This window comes from Eretmochelys imbricata, chromosome 3 (genome assembly GCF_965152235.1).
Source record: "Eretmochelys imbricata isolate rEreImb1 chromosome 3, rEreImb1.hap1, whole genome shotgun sequence".
NCBI lineage: Eukaryota > Metazoa > Chordata > Testudines > Cheloniidae > Eretmochelys > Eretmochelys imbricata.
The window spans coordinates 66,373,518-66,392,362 of NC_135574.1; the positions used below are offsets into that span (position 1 = coordinate 66,373,518).

The window sequence follows — 18,845 nt, forward strand, 5'->3', positions numbered from 1 at the left end:
GTGGCCAAAATACCTCCAACATATTTATAAATAATAAAATAAATGGAAGCACAGGACTACGGTTTAATAAAATAATTAAAAACAACAAATAAATGGAGGAATTTTCACAGGAAATTCTTATTATTTTAATCACTTTTTCTTAAGCCATCATTGAAACTGGTTTTCCTAAATGGGTGGATTCCCATTATGTATCCTACATGGGGGAATTAATGTAATGAAAACACCTCACTAGCATTTGGCTTCTGATCAGATTAAGAGAAAAAGTAATAGGTATTTTCACTATGATCATATATGTGTTCTGTAATAAAACGAGTCATAAATTTAAACATGGCACATGTCACTCACTACTCCAGTGGGGACACAGCCAGGTAACTTAAGAATCTCTTGACTCGCTTAGCATCTAAGTTAGATATTAATAACAGAATCACAAAAATGACAAATGGAAAAAAATGAGTAACCCCATTTTGTCCATGGCCCTGCCATTGCTGACCTGTTCCTATTGTTCATTAATAAGTGGTTGGTAAAGTCTACATTTAAAAGTTTCTAGGTTCGAGCCTTCTACTAGTTCTATTTGAAGACTATTCAATAACCCAGTAGATCTTCCTGGCAGAGAACTTTCCCAGATATTCAGCCCAAATTGTTTGTTTCTTAATTTCATCCCATTACTCCTAGTTACACCCTTTTTCACAACCATAAATAATTTCTCTACCTTGGTGTTTATGCTCTACAAATATTTTTAACTAATCATGTATGTTCACCTTTTAATTTTTACCTATCCAAGCCATATACATAATTAACACTTCTAATCATTCCCCCCAATGAGGTCTCTTAAATCATAACTTGTAGTGATACAGTCCACTTGCCAATTCCCTTAACATCCTAAAATATGTATCATCTAGACTGACCATTGTTTTTTTAATAAATGTTAATATTTTCCCAGTATTCCCTTTCCTGTTCTGTAGCAACAGCTATTTTATGCTTATATCTACAAAAAGGCAAAACTCAGGCCAAAAAACATTAAAAGTATAATCAAGGAAAGAAAGAAAACATGCTATACACCAAGAGACAGGACAGACAAAGGGCAGGAGGGGAAACAAACCAGAGAGAGATGACGTTAAGAACGCCCATACTGGGTCAGACCAAAGGTCCATCTAGCCTAGTATCCTGCCTTCCGACAGTGGCCAGTGCCAGGTGCCCCAAAGGGAATGAACAGAACAGGTAATCATCAAGCGATCCATCCCCTTGCTTGAGGTCACACAGCAGGTCAGAGCCAGTCATAGAACCAAGGTCTGCTGAGTCCTAAGCCCAGTGCCACTAGACTGTGCTGCCAACACCTGCAGAGGTACCTGTTCTGAAGCTTCACTGCTACATTCTCTCTGTGTGGCCTTTCTGCTTTGGTCTGAAATAACCCAAATCCAAAGACCTGTAGAGCACGCAGCAGAGCACTCAATCTAGCTCACCCCCTCTTATGCCCCCATAAGTATTTGAAAGTCGGGGAGAGGCATGAGGATGGCTAATTGGTGGAGAGGGAGGATTTTTCATCTGTTAGTTTGTGTGGTCTTCTGGTTGTGATTTACATGAGAAGATATTGCAGCAGTTTAGTTATAATGATGTGGGTATTTGATGTTTGTATGTCACATTTCATCAAAGATGCCTACAGAGGACTCATAGATGCTCTTTTTATTCCGGATAAAGTCAAATATTTTCTATTTGTTAGTCGCAGACTGTGATTGGTTACTAAATCACACAACATAGTTTCCAATCCACAACTGAATAACAAAGGCACCAGATCTGCAAATTTATGCATGTGCTTTACTGTAAATGCAAGAGTAGTCTCTCTGAGCTCAGTAAGAATATACAGGCGCATAAAAATGAAAGCACACAAAGTAGTGTTTGCAGAACCAGAGCCTAAAACATTTTAAAACCAAGAGAGTAACCAATGTATAGCAAAGAAAAAATAGCAAATGTGGCCTGATCCAAAGCCCTTTGAGGACAAATTTTCATTGATTTTGGATCAGGCCCTAAAGGCTGAGATTTTCAAAAGGAGCCAAAGGGAATTAAGCACCTAACTCCTCACTGAAATTCAATGATACTTGGGTGCCTAACTCCTTTCAGAAAATTCTGGCCAAAAAGAACCAAAAGATTCATCAAATATTAACATAAACACTGGCAACAATGTTCATGAATGGCATATAATAAAAAGGTAGTAATATGGTCAAACCAAATAACTGCTTGGAATTCAAACAAATATTCACAAACATTATTTTTGTAATATTCAACCTGCTCCAATCAATAGATTAATCAAAAGTGTTTCCACACAAAATCAAAGAAAAATGTAAACTCTTAAGGACAAATTTTCAACAAGCCTTCTAATTTGCAACTGCAAAAATTGCAAGTGCATTCTTTTGCATGTACAACAAACTGTATTTACTTAAGTCGAATGAGTAGCTGTGTTTGCAAATGCTGGTTTTACACTCAAACTGGCATTTCTACATGAAGATAAGGGTTTTTGTGAATGCAAATAGATGCGATTCCAATTTTTGTAGGTGCAATTACAGAAGCCTGTTGAAAGTTTGACCCTTAAAAGATTCTTTCCATGTTCAAATTTGAGCCATAAACCATTGGATAAATATAACACATGGCCTGTCCTTTCATGCATGGTAATTTCTCCAAGCAATGTTTTTGCATTATGTGTGTTCTTTTGTAGAAGAGAGCCTTAATGATTATAATTTGCCATCCAGAACTTTATAGCTAGCCCTTGTCGAAAACAGTGTTTCTGCCAAAAAGCTTCCTGCCCAGGTGCTTAACCAATTAGCTCTTAAGAGGTCTGGCAGTAAAACCAGTCATGGCAAGTTTTCTGATGTACTGTATATAAGGTGACAGCTTGCAAAATGTAAGATGAAAATTTGTTTTCTTAACAAGCAGTGTGTAAATCCTGGGAGACTATTTGATTGCTTTGCCTAAAACACTTATGACATCTCATATTCCCAGTTGATATAGTGTGGTTTTAACAATGTTGTCAAATTAAACATATTTTATTTTGTTTTTATATATACTCTAAAGACAATTTATTTAATTGTGATTTGGGCATTGCAAATGCATAGTAGGCATGGACTAACCTAAGAGTTTGAAGTTTGGTAAGCTTAAAACTTTTCCAAGCATTTTGCTAACTCACAAAATGTATTCAAGCTTTGAGAGAGCTGTTTTTCCCGAAAATTATACCCAACGTTTTTCATTGGACATAAGATTAAAAACGTGTTTTTACAATGTTACAACTAGGGCTATCAATTAATCGCAGTTAACTCACGCAATTAACTCAAAAAAATTAATCACGATGAATCGCAGTTTTAATTGCACTGTTAAACAACAGTATACCAATTTAAATGTATTGAATATTTTGGATGTTTTTCTACATTTTCATATATATTATATTCTGTGGTTGAGATCAAGGTATATATTATTTTTGATTACATATATTTGCACTGTAAAAATGATAAACAAAAGAAATAGTGTTTTTCAATTCACCTCATACAAGTACTGTAGTACAATCTCTTTGTCGTGAAAGTGCAACTTACAAATGTAGATTTTTTTTATTACATAACTGCACTCAAAAACAAAACAATGTAAAACTTCAGAGCCTACAAGTCCACTCAGTCCTACTTCTTGTTCAGCCAATCGCTAAGACAAACAAGTTTGTTTACATTTAAAGAAGATAATGTTGCCCTCTTCTTACATACAATGTCACCAGAAAGTGAGAACAGGCATTTGCATGGCACTTTCGTAGCCAGCATCGCGTGGTATTTACGTGCCAGATATGCTAAACATTCATATACCCCTTCATGCTTCAGCCACCATTCCAGAGGACATGCTTCCATGCTGATGATGCTCATTAAAAAGATAATGCATTAATTAAATTTGTGACTGAACTCCTTGGGGGATGGGGGGGAATTGCATGTCCCCTGCTCTGTTTTACCCGCATTCTGCCATATATTTCATGTTATAGCAGTCGCAGACGATGACCCAGCACATGTTCATTTTAAGAACACTTTCACCGCAGATTTCACAAAACCCAAAGAAGGTACCAATGTGAGATTTCTAAAGATAGCTACAGCATTTGACCCAACGTTTAAGAATCTGAAATGCCTTCCAAAAACTGAGAGGGATGAGGTGTGGAGCATGCTTTCAGAAGTCTTAAAAGACCAACACTCTGATATGGAAACTACAGAAACCAAACCACCAAAAAAGAAAATCAACCTTCTGCTGGTGGCATCTGACTCAGATAATGAAAATGAACATGTCGGTCCACACTGCTTTGGACTGTTATCGAGCAGAACCCGTCATCAGCATGGACGCATGTCCCCTGGAATGGTGGTTGAAGCATGAAGGGACATATGAATCTTTAGCACCTCTGGCAAGTAAATATCTTGCAACACCAGCTACAGCAGTGCCTCTTTTCACTTTCAGGTGCCATTGTAAACAAAAAGTGGGCAGCATTATCTCCTGCAAATATAAAGCAACTTGTTTGTCTGAGTGGTTGGCTGAATCAAGTGGCTTACAAGAAGTAGGACTGAGTGGACTTTGTTTTATTTTTGAATGCAGGTTTTTTTGTACATAATTCTACATTTGTAAATTCAACTTTCATGATAAAGAGATTGTACTACAGTACTTGTATTAGGTGAATTGAAAAATAGTATTTCTTTTGTTTTTTTACAGTGCATATACTTGTAATAAAAAATAAATATAAAGTGAGCACTGTACACTTTGTATTCTGTGTTGTAATTGAAATCAATATATTTGAAAATGTAGAAAACATCGAAAAATATTTAAATAAATGGTATTCTATTCTTGTTTAACAGTGCAATTAATCATGCTTAATTTTTTAAATCATGTGATTAATCGTGATTAATTTTTTTAATCGCTTGACAGCCCTAGTTACAACATAAGATAGACCAACAGTTGCTAATTCAAACCCCCTAAGGGAAGGCTAGACACACAGTGGTAATAAGGTCAAAGTCTCACTGGGGGGGCTCTCTATGTTATTTTCCTGCCTGCAGCACCCAGCTCGGTATCTTTCTGCTAAAGATACTTCTAGTCCCCTGCCAGCAACAGGGTGTGTGTCTGACTCATAGCCTTCAGGATGCCTGCTGCCTGGCCTTCCCTCTGCAGCCAGCTCCCAGGCAGCCTCCAGCTCTCTCCCAAGTCCAGTCCCCTCAAACCTCAGGCTGTAGTTCCATTTTCTGACCCTTGGGATTTAGAGAGCCCTCTGCTGGCTGGATGTTCCAACAGCGGAAGGGTGGGGGCAGAGTCACAATGCAGAGAAACAAGTGAACCAGTTCATGCCATCACATTTGAAGGTGGGAACTTTAGACGTTCAAGAGCTAAAGCACCGTTGTCAGGGCAGCAGGATTCCCTTTCTCCCCATTACTCAGACTGACAGGTTCTGATTTCCCTACAGTGTATTTCTAATCCCTACAAAACTCCCCAAGTTCAGGAGGCTGCTGAGAAGCAGGACAGTAATTGTGGGGGTCCTTGCTTTGAGAAAAGGAAGGAGGTTGCTGAACGCAGTGGGGTCAGGCAGGAAAGGTGCTGAGTGGAGAAGCAACTAAACAGGGAGCAGATGCTCAGCCAGAATGAGGCAGGGAAACTGTTTGGTGGGATGTTAGAGATGGGTGAGGTCACATCTTTTATTGGACCAGCTTCTGTTGGTGAGAGAGAGAAGCTTTCGAGCTACACACAGCTCTTCTTTAAGCTCTGTATGAACTTGGAAGCCTGTCTCTCTCTCCCTCCAACAGAAGTTGGTGCAATAAAAGATGTGACCTTACCCACCTTGTCTCTCTAATACCCTGGGACCAACATGGTTACAATACTGCATACAACAGTGGGATGCCAGCAGGGGAGTTGATCAGGGAAGAGGCGCTATGGAGCCAGATGGGCAGCTACAAGGAGGAAGAGAGTTAAAACAAATCCTTTCAACTAAGCTATCTCCAGCCCAGCTTGCCTCCTCCCCTGCCTGTCCACAGCTGCCTTGTCTCTTTCCCCACCCCACCCCACCCCAAATGCACACACTGAACAATTTCCCTTCCCTGGTCTGTTTTCGTTCTTACTCCACATTCAGCTGCTCCCGTTCCTAGACCTAATGTTCTTTTCAGCGCATCCTCTCTCATTTCCTTTTCTTCTCCCCTTCCAACAACAACCCCTAGTATCTCTCCTTACACCCCCACCCCAGTAACCTGGCCTGAGTATCCCTCATCCCTACACTGGCTTCCCAGCATCACCTGGGTTTGGATCTTCCTTTTGAAGGAGGGAGCAGGAAATTCCAGGTTCCCACCTTCTGTTGCTTATCATGGAGCAGCACTCAACTAGTGGAGTCAGCTAAGAAAAATAGAGGAAAAAAGGTTAAAATAAAACACTTGTTTTTTACTTAAAAAATAAACTATATTATTGTCCTATGGGCAGGTGCCTCTGCAATTTGAAGCATTTTACTAGCAGATCTGGTCCTAAAAAGGTGCGGGGAGGGGTGCTTGCTTGGTGAAAAACTTTGAAAGAAACAAAATTTTTTGAATTTGTTTTCATTCAGGTGAGACACCCCCTATGTGTAGGAGAAGTTAAAGTTTAAAAGTGAGAGAATTTTTTTTCTCACTTAAAATATTGCGAATAAATTATTTTCAAACTAAAATCATTAGAATTAAGAACAGGACTAACCACACTTTAAGTGGATCATTGAGGTAAGATCACTGCATTTATAGATTGCTCTGCTTCTGAGTAGACGACAAATTCTTCTGTAGAACAGGAAGAGGGTTAATTGGGGGCATGAAAAAACTCTCATATACAAAGAGATTGAAAAGACTGTGATTATTTACCTTAGAAAGGAGACAAACAAGTCAGGATGTGATAAAAGTATACAAAATAATGAATAATTTACAGAATGCAGATCTGGACCATCTGTTCTCCCTATCTCATAATACAAGAACAAGGAGGTATTCAATTAATTTGAAAGGTGGAAAATTCAAAACTGATCAAAGGAAATACTGTTCACACAACACACAATTAGACTATGGAACTCATTACCACATGAGGTTGTTAAAGCCAAGAATGTAATAAGATACAAAGAGGGAATGGACAACATGAATTATTGCTCCAGGTTCTGATCACCTCCTTCTGCAGGTAAAACAGCAGGAGCGGGCTAAGAGAGAGTAAATCTAATAGGGTCTCTTTGCAGACCTCTCCCTAATTGTTCTGTCAGGAAGCAGCGCTTGCCAGCTCACAAACCTTGTGGATCTTGCGGATTAGAGGGAGACCAATGAACAAGTTCTCTGCTGGCTCATTCTGTACTATATTGTGGGGAGGGGGGCAGGAGGGGATTTCTGCAGGACTGGTGGGGAAGGAAGATGCACAGTTTCATTTGCACGTGTCTGAGCTTGTTGTGTTTCATTTCCTTGTGCGTTCAAAGCTTCTTTTCAATTTAAGACAAGATGAATTATGACTGTTATGTTTTCAGAGGGAAAATGTAATAGAAAAATGTGATGGCAAACCTCCTAGAAACCTGAATCAAGATGCAGATATTCAGATTTCCCAAAAGGCTGAACTGGTCATAACAGAAAACCTCAACAACTATGACAATAAGACATTTTCTTCTGCATTAACCCCAGCAATTCCAGATGCCATTCAAGAAGATGAAATTGCAATTACTTTAGATAACCAAGAAAAGTTACCAGAAGGTACTGTACTAAAATCTATTAATGGCTTATTAATCTGAAAATGTTCCTTTAGCGCAAGTCAGTAAAAAGTGAAAACATTTTATGGGTTTTTTTTAGAAATTTTCCCCATTTTTTTTGAGGGGGAGGACAGAGTTCAAAAAATTTAGCTCAGCTCCAGTTCTCTAGCTTCCCACAGTTTTCCCCTCATAGAACTATCTCCAGCATTACACTAAATGCGCATTCTGTTTGTTACCCCAGAACAGATTTTTAAAGACTTGGAAGTGTGCGCTCCCCTAACTAAGTCAATGTGAAGGAGATTTAGGGACTGATCTTGCATTCACTGAAGACAGTGGTAGAACACCATTTTGAAACAGAGAGGAGTGTGATGGGAAAGAACAAGGTCCACCCATATCCACCTTCCTCTGCAACAAGAGATATGCCCAAGAGATGATAATCAATGCTCAAAAAAAATCATTCAATATGTCCAAGGGCCTTGCCATTACACTCTTGGAGGAATTCTTTCCTGATCCCAAGTTTTGGTGATCAATTTGAAAACTTTGTACATGTAAGAAAGAATAGCCATAACTAAGCATCAACCCAATTGTTACTCTGGAGACTAGCGATTGTGGGTGCTTCAGTCTTGAACGCCAGCATTTTAAAAGGGGTCAGATTTTCAGAGTGTTGATCAGCTCTCCTCTGAAAATCAGGATACTTTAAAGCATCTAAAGTTGGCAACTAAAATCACTAGTTACTTTTGAAAGCATACGTGTAAACTTATGGCACTATATCAAGTTTTTTTTATTATTTATAATATTGCAAAAACTCTAACAGTCAGCAAAATTCACAGTCCCAAGGGGAAGTACTTTCAGTAATAACTTGTTACTTTTATTGACGCTACCATTTCAGCGTGAACTGATCTTATCCATTCTATATTCCATTTAGTTTCCAAGTTTGCAGATAGAGAATGGGTTCATCTTGAACCTCCGAAATCACCAAATAAAAATAATTCATGTGAGCCAATGAATCAGCCACTTTTGGATCTGCAGGAGAATTTGGATGATTATAAAGATTTAGCTGAAGTGAGGAAATCATATCTTCCTGAGAAACCACCTCCTACATTAGTAAATAACCTAACACATTCTGCAAACCACCAGGCTCAAAGATCTGCAATGTCATGTACAAGCAGAGTAACACCACGGTCTCTAACAGAAAATAGAGTTGTAGACCATAGTCCTACACCTCATCAGGACACAAGATTTAAAGACCTTCTCAAAGCAATGGATGAGACCACTCCAACCCCAACATGGTTGTATTCAGAAAAGGAAAGTCCTAATCTACTAATGATTGAAACACCACAACTTTCCCCTTTGCCCAGGCTGAGACAAGCTGCCTGGAGAGACACCATAGTTAAAAAGATTTCATGTTTGGGAACATCACAGCAACAAACAAGTGGCTCCCCTCCATTTTTGGTCAATGGCTCAAGACCACCAATTTCCCCTATATCCCAACAGCAAACACATATGGTAAGAAGTTTGAGGCAATCTAAAGAAAATCCGAGAACCTTTTTCAACAACAACATGAAGATTAAGAGAAACTTAGTCCAACTCAAGCATACCCATAAAGTTACAGACCTGAATCTTCCAGTATTATCTCCACCCTACCAAACCAGGTCAGGGAAAAAGTCTGAGATTTTAAGGTTAGATTTTGCATAAATACAGTGCACAGCAATATAAGAAAAAAAGGAGGGGTGTGTGTGTGTGAGAGAGAGAGAAAATAACAGCATCTATAAACTTTCCACAAAGTATAAAGCTGATAGGTTTTAGCTGAATACCATGATGTCAAAGTCTGTTTAATGTAGATGCAAAATTTGAGGTTGTAAGAAGACGTGAAATTCTGTGGCCTGCGTTGTGCAGGAGGTCAGAATAGATGATCATAATAGTCCCTTCTGACCTAAATACCTATGAATCTCTGAATCTATAAGACAATTCACAATAATATTTGATTGTGAATTTTTTGTGTCTATATACATTGTTTGCACCCAAACTGTGGATCATTGTGTTAGGGCAAAAGATCCAGAAAATGAAACTGACTAGTCTATTTTGATTGTCCTAGCTGAATACAGAGCAAATGTAAACAAATTGTTATAAGGATGGAAAACTAGATTTTAAAAATCCTCTTTCCATTTTAATAAACTATAGCATTAGTAAGACAGGTCAGGAATTTTTTTATATTAGCTATATGAATTTTAACCAGTGGCACTTTAACCCAACTATGTTCCAAAACAGAGAAGACCAAATTTTGCATCCAGCTTCACTGCATTAATTAATTAATTAGGGCTATACACATGTGACAAAGTAAAATGTAACCCTTTTGTTTTAAATTCCAATGATTCATCCTCCTTATTTACATTTCCTTTTTCTTATTAGTAGACTTTGGGCCTAATTCTCTTCTCAACCCAATATAACTTCCTTGACGTCAGGAGTTACTCTTCATTGATACTTGTGTGAGCAAGAAGAGAATCAGGTTTTATGTTTGCAGCTTTGCAATGTCTGTGTGAGGTGTGAGCATACAAGTTAAGGGTTACAAAGGATTTCTAAACTGTATTTGGAATGCATTGTGTGTCATCTTGTCAAGATTTGCCCTCCCATATTTCTACCAACATGACTGCCATACAGAGAACACACTGGGAAGGTCTTTGGAGGGAGATAAAGAATGAGTCTAAATGTGAAAAATGTGTAAATTTCAAATACCAGTGTGTAAGATCTGTATAAGATCCAGCAGTCAGAAAGACTGTGCAGCCACTTGTGAATTCTGCTGTTTTTTTTCTGAGAGATGGACAAATTTCACCTCCAAGAGCAACAATAGAGTATAATATTTAGAGTGATACAAAGAAGGTATAGCCATGGAGCCCACAGTAATTGAATTGAGTGCTCAAGAGCCTTATTCTGCCCTGCCTGGGCCAAGATTCAGGAAGAGTATCCCTATGCAGGATAGCACTTAAGCACATGCTTCAGTTCCCCATTGAAGGCAATGGAACTTCAGCATATATTGAAAATTAAGCATGTGAATAAGGGCTTTCCTGAACTAGGGCCACACATGTGTGTAACTCCGAGAATTGGGCAATTAGCTTATATATTATCTTCATTATTAAAGCTGGATGAATATTTCACAGCCAAACTGGCTTTGTAAACATTTCCCCCCTAATTTACAAAATTTTGTTAATTCATTCTAAGCTTGTCAATCTTGTAGTCAGTTTCCTAAGGTTTTGTCAGAAAAAAGGGGGGGGAAATAAACAAGATTTGACTCCATTTTTTGGTAAAAGTAGGCTGGTGGACTAGGGTTGCCAATTTTCTAATCAAACGAAACCAAACATCCTTGCCCCGTCCCCTGCCTTGCACTTCTCCGAGGCCCTGCCCCTTCTCTGAGGCCCCACCTCTTGCTCATTCCATCCCACCTCCCTCCATCGCTCACTCTCCCCCACCCTCACTCACTTTCGCTGGGTTGGGGCAGGGAATTGGTGTGCGGGAGGGAGGTCTCCAGCTGAGGGTGCAGGCTCCAAGGTGGGGGCAGAAATTAGGGGTTCATGGCTCCAGTGTGGGGCAGAGGGTTGGGGTATGGAAGAGAGTGCATGCTGCGGTTGGGTGGTGCTTACCTCAGTTGGCTTCCGGAATCGGATAGCATGTCCAGCTCCTAGGCGGAGGGGCAGCCAGGGGCTTCTGCACGCTGCCCCTGTCCACAGGCGCCACCACAGTAGCTTCCATGGGCTGTGGTTCCCAGCGGCAGCATTCAGAGCTCCTATGGCCAGCCCTCTGCCTAGGAGCTGGATATGCCGGCTGCTTCCAGGAGCCACGCACCGCCAACTGACATTTTAGCGGCCCAGTCAGCAGTGTTGAACAGAGCCGCCAGGGTCCCTTTTCGACTGGGCATTCCGGTCAAAAACTGGATGCCTGGCAACCCTATGGGGGACAGTGGTGACATACTAAATATATGGTTCTGCTGGCGGAGAGAAGGCAAGCAGCAGTGTCTTCTAAGAAATGCAGACAACAACAAATAAGAAAAGATGTTAAAAATGTAAGAACCTCCATTTTCGTGCACCACTGGTTTTCCAGAGACCCTGACTGTACCTCATGCCTCCCTTAGTTATAGGGTTTTAGGCCCTGTTTCAGCACGGTACTCACACGCGCATGCCTAACTGTAAGCAAATGAGTAGTGCCCTGAACCTGAATTGTGAAATGTCAGAATTTTTACTTCAGTGGGACTACACATATGCTTAACGTCAGGCATGTGTTAAGTACCTTGCTGACACATGGCTTTACTGCCTACCTAAGGCCTGATTCTGCAAACACGCACTTGGGTAACTTTTCAGGGGACTACTCAAGTTATCCAAATGTGAGTTTGAAGGAATAGACCCCTAGTTTACATATATCATGTTCCAAACAATTATTTGAAATACAGAAGTCAAAGGTGGTATTTTAAAATCTTAAAGAGGAATTCCTAAGTGGTAACACAGTATTTTTCAGAAGGCAGATGGAAATGGATAAAGGCAGCCAGATACAGCATATTAAGTTCTGCTCTCAGTTGCACTCATTGACTTCAAGAGAGTTGCCTGGCATAACTGAAAGCAGAATATGGCCTTGTATGTGCATCCTGTTGCTCCACATGAGTTGTACACAATATATCAACTTAAGTTTCTTATTTGCTTACATCCCGTGCAACCCCAAGTAGACTAATGACATAGGTCAGCTCACAATTTGTACCAATGTCTTTCTGATTTTATACTACAGACCAGGTATAAAACAGGTCAGCAGTTACACATGAATTCTGACCTGCTTGAAGGACAGAATGATTGTGCCTTCCAGGAAACTTTGCTGTATAAAGTGTGGCAGCCAAAAAGTGCTATTGCTAAAAAGGCAGCCAAGGACTTTAAGAGCTAAAAGTTCACTTTTTACTTTACAAATGTTTTTAAATCAAAATATTTCACATTGTTACATACAGAAAACGTAAGTAGACAACATTCAGTGAGGACCAACAAACTGCCTTGGGGCCACATTGCCAGCTCCTCACTCCACAACTGACTCCTGTGGGGTCACTTCTGGTATGGGGTACTAGTCAGTGGGAGTAAGAGTTTCCAGCCCGCCCTTAAAGTGCTAATTTCTCAACATTAATAAAACCCATTAGAACAGATAGTAAAATTGTTTTGTGAAAAATTTGTCCCTTACTTTTAAATTTAAAAAATGTTTTTGACCAGCTCTAAAAATTACATCATCATTTTTTTTAACATAGGACCATGGTCTAATACCCATACCCATGAGATATATATATATTGCATCTTACCTATCAACTAGAACCATTGATTTGTGGTCCAGTGGTTAGGATACTGGCCTAGGACTTGGCAGACCTGCATTCAATTTCCTGCTCCACTACAGACTTCCTATGTGATCTTGGACAAGTCACTGAGCCTCTCTGTGCCTCAATTCTGTAAAAATGAGTATGAGAGCACTTTCTTACCTCCCAGGGGTATACTAGGACTTTAGGTCGAATTTAGCAGCGTTAAATCGATGTAAACCTGCACCCGTCCACACGATGAAGCCCTTTATTTCAACTTAAAGGGCTCTTAAAATTGATTTCCTTACTCCACCCCTGACAAGTGGATTAGCGCTGAAATCAGCCTTGCCGGGTCGAATTTGGGGTACTGTGAACACAATTCGACGGTATTGGCCTCCGGGAGCTATCCCAGAGTGCTCCATTGTGACTGCTCTGGACAGCACTCGCAACTCAGATGCACGATTGTTTGCCGTTGCTCTGACGCAGGGAGGGGCGACTGACGACACGGCTTACAGGGTTGGCTTACAGGAAGTTAAAATCAACAAAGGGGGTGGCTTTACATCAAGGAGTATTTCAGGCAGGACTTCATGGAGGGTTGCAATAAGAAATGGTGCACCTAAGTTATTGTTCTTATTGGAACAAGAAGGTTACTCTGGCCTCTGATTGATACATGGCTAGATTTACCTCGCTGCACCTTCTCTGTGAGTGACTGCAGTGTGACCTAGAGGAATGAGACCCCTAAACAGGTGGCGGGGGGTTTGCAAATAAGTACAAAACAAATCTGGTCTATTTCTTGTTTTGATCCACTCCATCTATCTTTTACATCTTTGGCTGGCAGTAGACAGTGTAGAAGGACTGCATGCCATCCACATCTCATGGCTGCTCGGCAGAAGATGGTACAATAGGACTGCTAGCCATCCTCATCTCTTGCCTGCCCAGCAGAAGATGATGCAATAGGACTGCTAGCAATCCGTATCACCTGCCTGCTCACCATAAGATGGTTCAATAGGACTGACTGCAGGACTAAAGAGAATGACCTGATCAAGTCACTCCAAATTTAGTCCCTGCACCCATCTCTGCCCAGGCGCTCCTGATGGACCTCACACAGGCGACCAGGAGCACCTCGGACATGACGATGATGGCCACAAGGCAATGGGTTGCTGCTGCTGTGTACCAATGCAGTACCACGTCTGCCAGCACCCAGGAGACATACTGTGAGAGTGAGCTGAGCGGGCTCCATGCTTGCCGTGGTATGGCGTCTGCACAGGTAACTCAGGAAAAAAGGCGCGAAACGATTGTCTGCCCTTGCTTTCACGGAGGGAGGGAGGGAACGGGGGCCTGACGATATGTACCCAGAACCACCCGCGACAATGTTTTAGCCCCATCAGGCATTGGGATCTCAACCCAGAATTCCAATGGGCAGCGGAGACTGCAGGAACTGTGGGATAGCTACCCACAGTGCAACGCTCCGGAAGTCAACTCTAGGCTCGGTACTGTGGAAGCACTCCGCCGAGTTAATGCACTTAATGCACTTAGAGCATTTTCTGTGGGGACACACACACTCGAATATATAAAACCGATTTCTAAAAAACCGACTTCTATAAATTCGACCTTATTCCGTAGTGTAGACATACCCTAAGGATGGTAGTATCTAGCCATGGCATATGAAAGATCTGCTTTCTCAAATAAAACCAAACTTGTATTCATTATGCTCAGTCACTGGTAGCAGTCTTTTCTTTTTTCTATATTTCACGTATCAAAGCTGTGCGCATCTATTCTGCTTTCATGAGGAGCATCTCTAAAATCTGTGCCATAAGAAGTCAGTGTATAACTATATACAGTTGGAGTTTTTTCAATTGTTATTGTTATAACTAGCAGTGCTTAACTGTACCATTGTGTTTACTATGAGCCAGAGCTGACTTCAGTGGGACTGCTCATGGTGTAAGGTACTATTCAACATGAGCAAGAGAATCACAATCTGTCCCTTAGGGAAATGGAAAGGACACTCAAATTGATTGTATGGGTGCAAAATAGTATTAAAGTTAAAAGTGAAATGGAAATCTTTAAAAGAAATACAGAAAACCATGTATAATTATCAATAAATATTTACACAGCACTCAAATGTAGATGCCCAGTTGCTTTCAAAACTGTATGACAGATCATTGCACCACAAAGTTTACTATCTAAAGGCTCGACCCTGCAAGCTGTTGTGTGCCTGCTGTGAAATGCTTGGGAGTTGAAGGGGCTGCAGAGGATTGGACCTTAAATACAATCAAATACAGTGAACAATGTCAGAGGCAAATAGTGCTAGGCAGGAAGGGAGAGGGTAACAATGAATAAGACCACATGCTTTACTTTTCAGAGTAGCAGCCATGTTAGTCTGTATCCGCAAAAAGAAAAGAAGTACTTGTGGCACCTTAGAGACTAACAAATTTATCTGAGCATACGCTTTCGTGAGCCACAGCCCACTTCATCGGATGCATGCAGTGGAAAATTCAGTGGGGAGATTTTATATACACAGAGAACATGAAACAATGGGTGTTACCATACACACTGTAACGAGAGTGATCGGGTAAGGTGAGATATTACCAGCAGGAGAGAAAAAAACAAACCTTTTGTAGTGATAATCAAGGTGGGCCATTTCCAGCAGTTGACAAGAACGTGTGAGGAACAGTGGGGGGGGGGAATAAACATGGGGAAATAGTTTTACTTTGTGTAATGACCCATCCACTCCCAGTCTTTATTCAAGCCTAAGTTAATGGTGTCCAGTTTGCAAATTAATTCCAATTCAGCAGTCTCTCATTGGAATCTGTTTTTGAAGTTTTTTTGTTGAAGAATTGCCACTTTTAGGTCTGTAATCGAGGGACCAGAGAGACTGAAGTGTTCTCCAACTGGTTTTTGAATGTTAGAATTCTTGACATCTGATTTGTGTCCCTTTATTCTTTTACATAGAGACTGTCCAGTTTGGCCAGTGTACATGGCAGAGGGGCATTGCTGGCACATGATGGCATATATCACATTGGTAGATGTGCAGGTGAACGAGCCTCTGATAGTGTGGCTGGTGTGATTAGGCCCTATGATGGTGTCCCCTGAATAAATATGTGGACACAGTTGGCAACGGGCTTTGTTGCAAGGATAGGTTCCTGGGTTAGCGTTTTTGTTGTGTGGTGTGCGGTTGCTGGTGAGCATTTGCTTCAGGTTGGGGGGCTGTCTGTAAGCAAGGACTGGCCTGTCTCCCAAGATTTGTGAGAGTGATGGGTCATACTTCAGGATAGGTTGTAGATCCCTGATGATGCATTGGAGAGGTTTTAGTTGGGGGCTGAAGGTGATGGCTAGTGGCGTTCTGTTATTTTCTTTGTTGGGCCTGTCCTGTAGTAGGTGACTTCTGGGTACTCTTCTGGCTCTGTCAATCTGTTTTTTCACTTCAGCAGGTGGGTATTGTAATTGTAAGAACGCTTGATAGAGATCTTGTAGGTGTTTGTCTCTGTCTGAGGGGTTGGAGCAAATGCGGTTGTATTGTAGAGCTTGGCTGTAGATAATGGATCGTGTGGTTTGGTCTGGATGAAAGCCGGAGGCATGTAGGTCAGCATAGCGATCAGTAGGTTTCCGGTATAGGGTGGTGTTTATGTGACCATTGCTTATTAGCACTGTAGTGTCTAGTACTTTACTTTGTAAAGCAGCGTATGCTTGTTAGTTCCCATCCTCCCCGTCCCCCCTGTCCTCCACCCCCCAATTAGTTGCACTTTTCATCTCCTCTTCAGTTTGAGAACACAGAGTCAAGCCTGAGGGCAGAGGCAGATGACAAAGGAGTGGAGGTCAGTGGTTGAAGGCTAACTGGGGGAGGTGAGTGTTGAGAAAAAGGATGAAGGGTGATCGAAGCTACAGTGATACAGGCAACTGGGAGTATTTGCCACCTAGTTGTCCACATTGTTTTGTCTGTAGTTATTTGAAATGGATCCAATTTTAGTACATGGCTTGGTTTTGTACAAATAAAAGGAATACTTTCGAGGGTGTCTGTGGAAATTCAATGTCAAAATTACCATGAACTGGCTTTAAACAGAGATAACATGCACAACCGTCTTTGATAACAACAAAGGTAGCTTGCTCACAGTGTGTGCTCTCTGAGCTAGACAATCCCTTGCTCTTTACTTGGCTGCACAGAAAAGTGAGCCCCCACCTGGCTCAGCTGAATACAGACTGCTCAAATTGTGGCCGCAGTTGCACGGGGCGGGAGAACAGGAACGCTTGATATCTTCCCCATTATGAGCAAGTGCGAGCGGAGGAGGTGGCAGAGACCAGAGTAGCTGGGTAGGCACACAAAAGGAGTAAGCTACAACCCATAAGGAGTAAAGCAACGTATTGCCAACTCCTCCCAGAGCAAGGGGGAGCAAGGGAGGAATTGTGCTTTTCGGAGGCTCAATTCCATCGAACGCTGTGAGCGCTCCCATCAGTTTCTTTGGGCTACTAATAGTGTCAGGTACTTCCTGACTTGGGAATTGGGACCGTAAAGTAAGACAATGTTGATCCTTGGCCTGACTAGTTAGCCAGTATCTATGGCCTTGTCCGGTTATTTCCGTTAGGAGGAGAAATTCATTATATGAGTCAGGTGTTTATTTGGGGCAATCCTGTTTATTTACAAAGACTGTACATGGTGTCCTGTTTCCTGGAACACAGTAGGAACAAACACCACCAGGCAGTTTCCTTGATTACAGTTTTGCTGCTGCTTGGCATTGCATGTGAGCTTAGTGCCTTGGACAGTGGCTTCTGTTTTCTCCACCTATCTTTCTCTATAGGAAAGGAGCTTAATTGCTTCTTCCATTTGACCTGAATGAAGGGTAACTAGCACAACCAACAGCTACAACAAGGTCTGGGATTGACTATAAGTCAAAGACATGCCCGATGGCAGCCGTCAACACCCTCCAGCACAACACTATGAGCATGGAAGCTGTTGCAATGCCTAAAGCAGTGACTCCTCCCTGAAACTATTTGCAAACACATCCAAAACTGAAGCCAATGAGGGTTGCATGCATCTATCCTAAGGCCAAATGCACCTCTGAGCCAGGAAACAATCTGCTGCTTTTTCTCAAAATCACCAAAAAGGCCAAATGCCCCTTTTGGGTTAAGTGCAAAAAACCCTTTACCACCGTCTCTTCTGGTGATGCGGTATCTATCTTTATAAACAGAGCAACAAAGGACAGTTCTTATAAACTGCTTGGGATTTATTTTTTTTAAAGTTTTGTCTATTGGGACACATGAAATGGGCGTGGCCAAGAAGGATATTTCTTGGCCTTAGTGTGTGCTATGATACATGACTCAAATTGCCAGAGGGCCCATACAATTTCCTGAGAATCATTCAGAAAACTTCAGGATATTGAATGTACATTACAACAACAAAAAGACAAGCTACTTATTCCCTTTCTCCTGCACAGTATGTATATGCAACCACATCATACATACAATCCTGGACCCCTGTATATTGTCTAATTATGTCAAAACCTCTCCCTTGAAAATGAAGGTTTCCCTTCCCCATGCCATCCAAAGTGTAGAGAGACCATTGGATTTTGAAATACAATCCCCAGGACTAGTCAGTCAATGAAAGGGAAGAAACAATGGCAAAATTCCTTCCCCTGCACTTAGAATTCCTGGAGGACAGTGCTTGCTGTTCTCACAGTTCTTTCTTTCGTATGTTTTCAAACAGTAGCACAACACACAAGAGAGAATTAAAAACAAAGTAGCCACCACAGAACACGAGAGGAAAAAAAACAAAGCAAAACAATCATACACATGCAAGCTTTATCCATTCACACACAGAAATAGAAGCTC

At 41.2% G+C, this 18,845-nt stretch overlaps 1 protein-coding gene across 1 annotated transcript in view; it reads left to right on the forward strand.

Moving 5' to 3' along the window:
* Positions 1 to 12,631, forward strand: part of LOC144262368 (serine/threonine-protein kinase MARK1-like) — a 42,764-nt gene extending 30,133 nt beyond the window's left edge. Inside the window, exons 8-10 of the mRNA XM_077812129.1 lie at positions 7,499 to 7,718; positions 8,640 to 9,220; positions 12,482 to 12,631. Coding sequence (XP_077668255.1) covers positions 7,499 to 7,718; positions 8,640 to 9,220; positions 12,482 to 12,631 — 951 coding nt within the window. The remainder of the gene's footprint in view (positions 1 to 7,498; positions 7,719 to 8,639; positions 9,221 to 12,481) is intronic.
* The last annotated feature ends 6,214 nt before the right edge of the window (positions 12,632 to 18,845 follow it).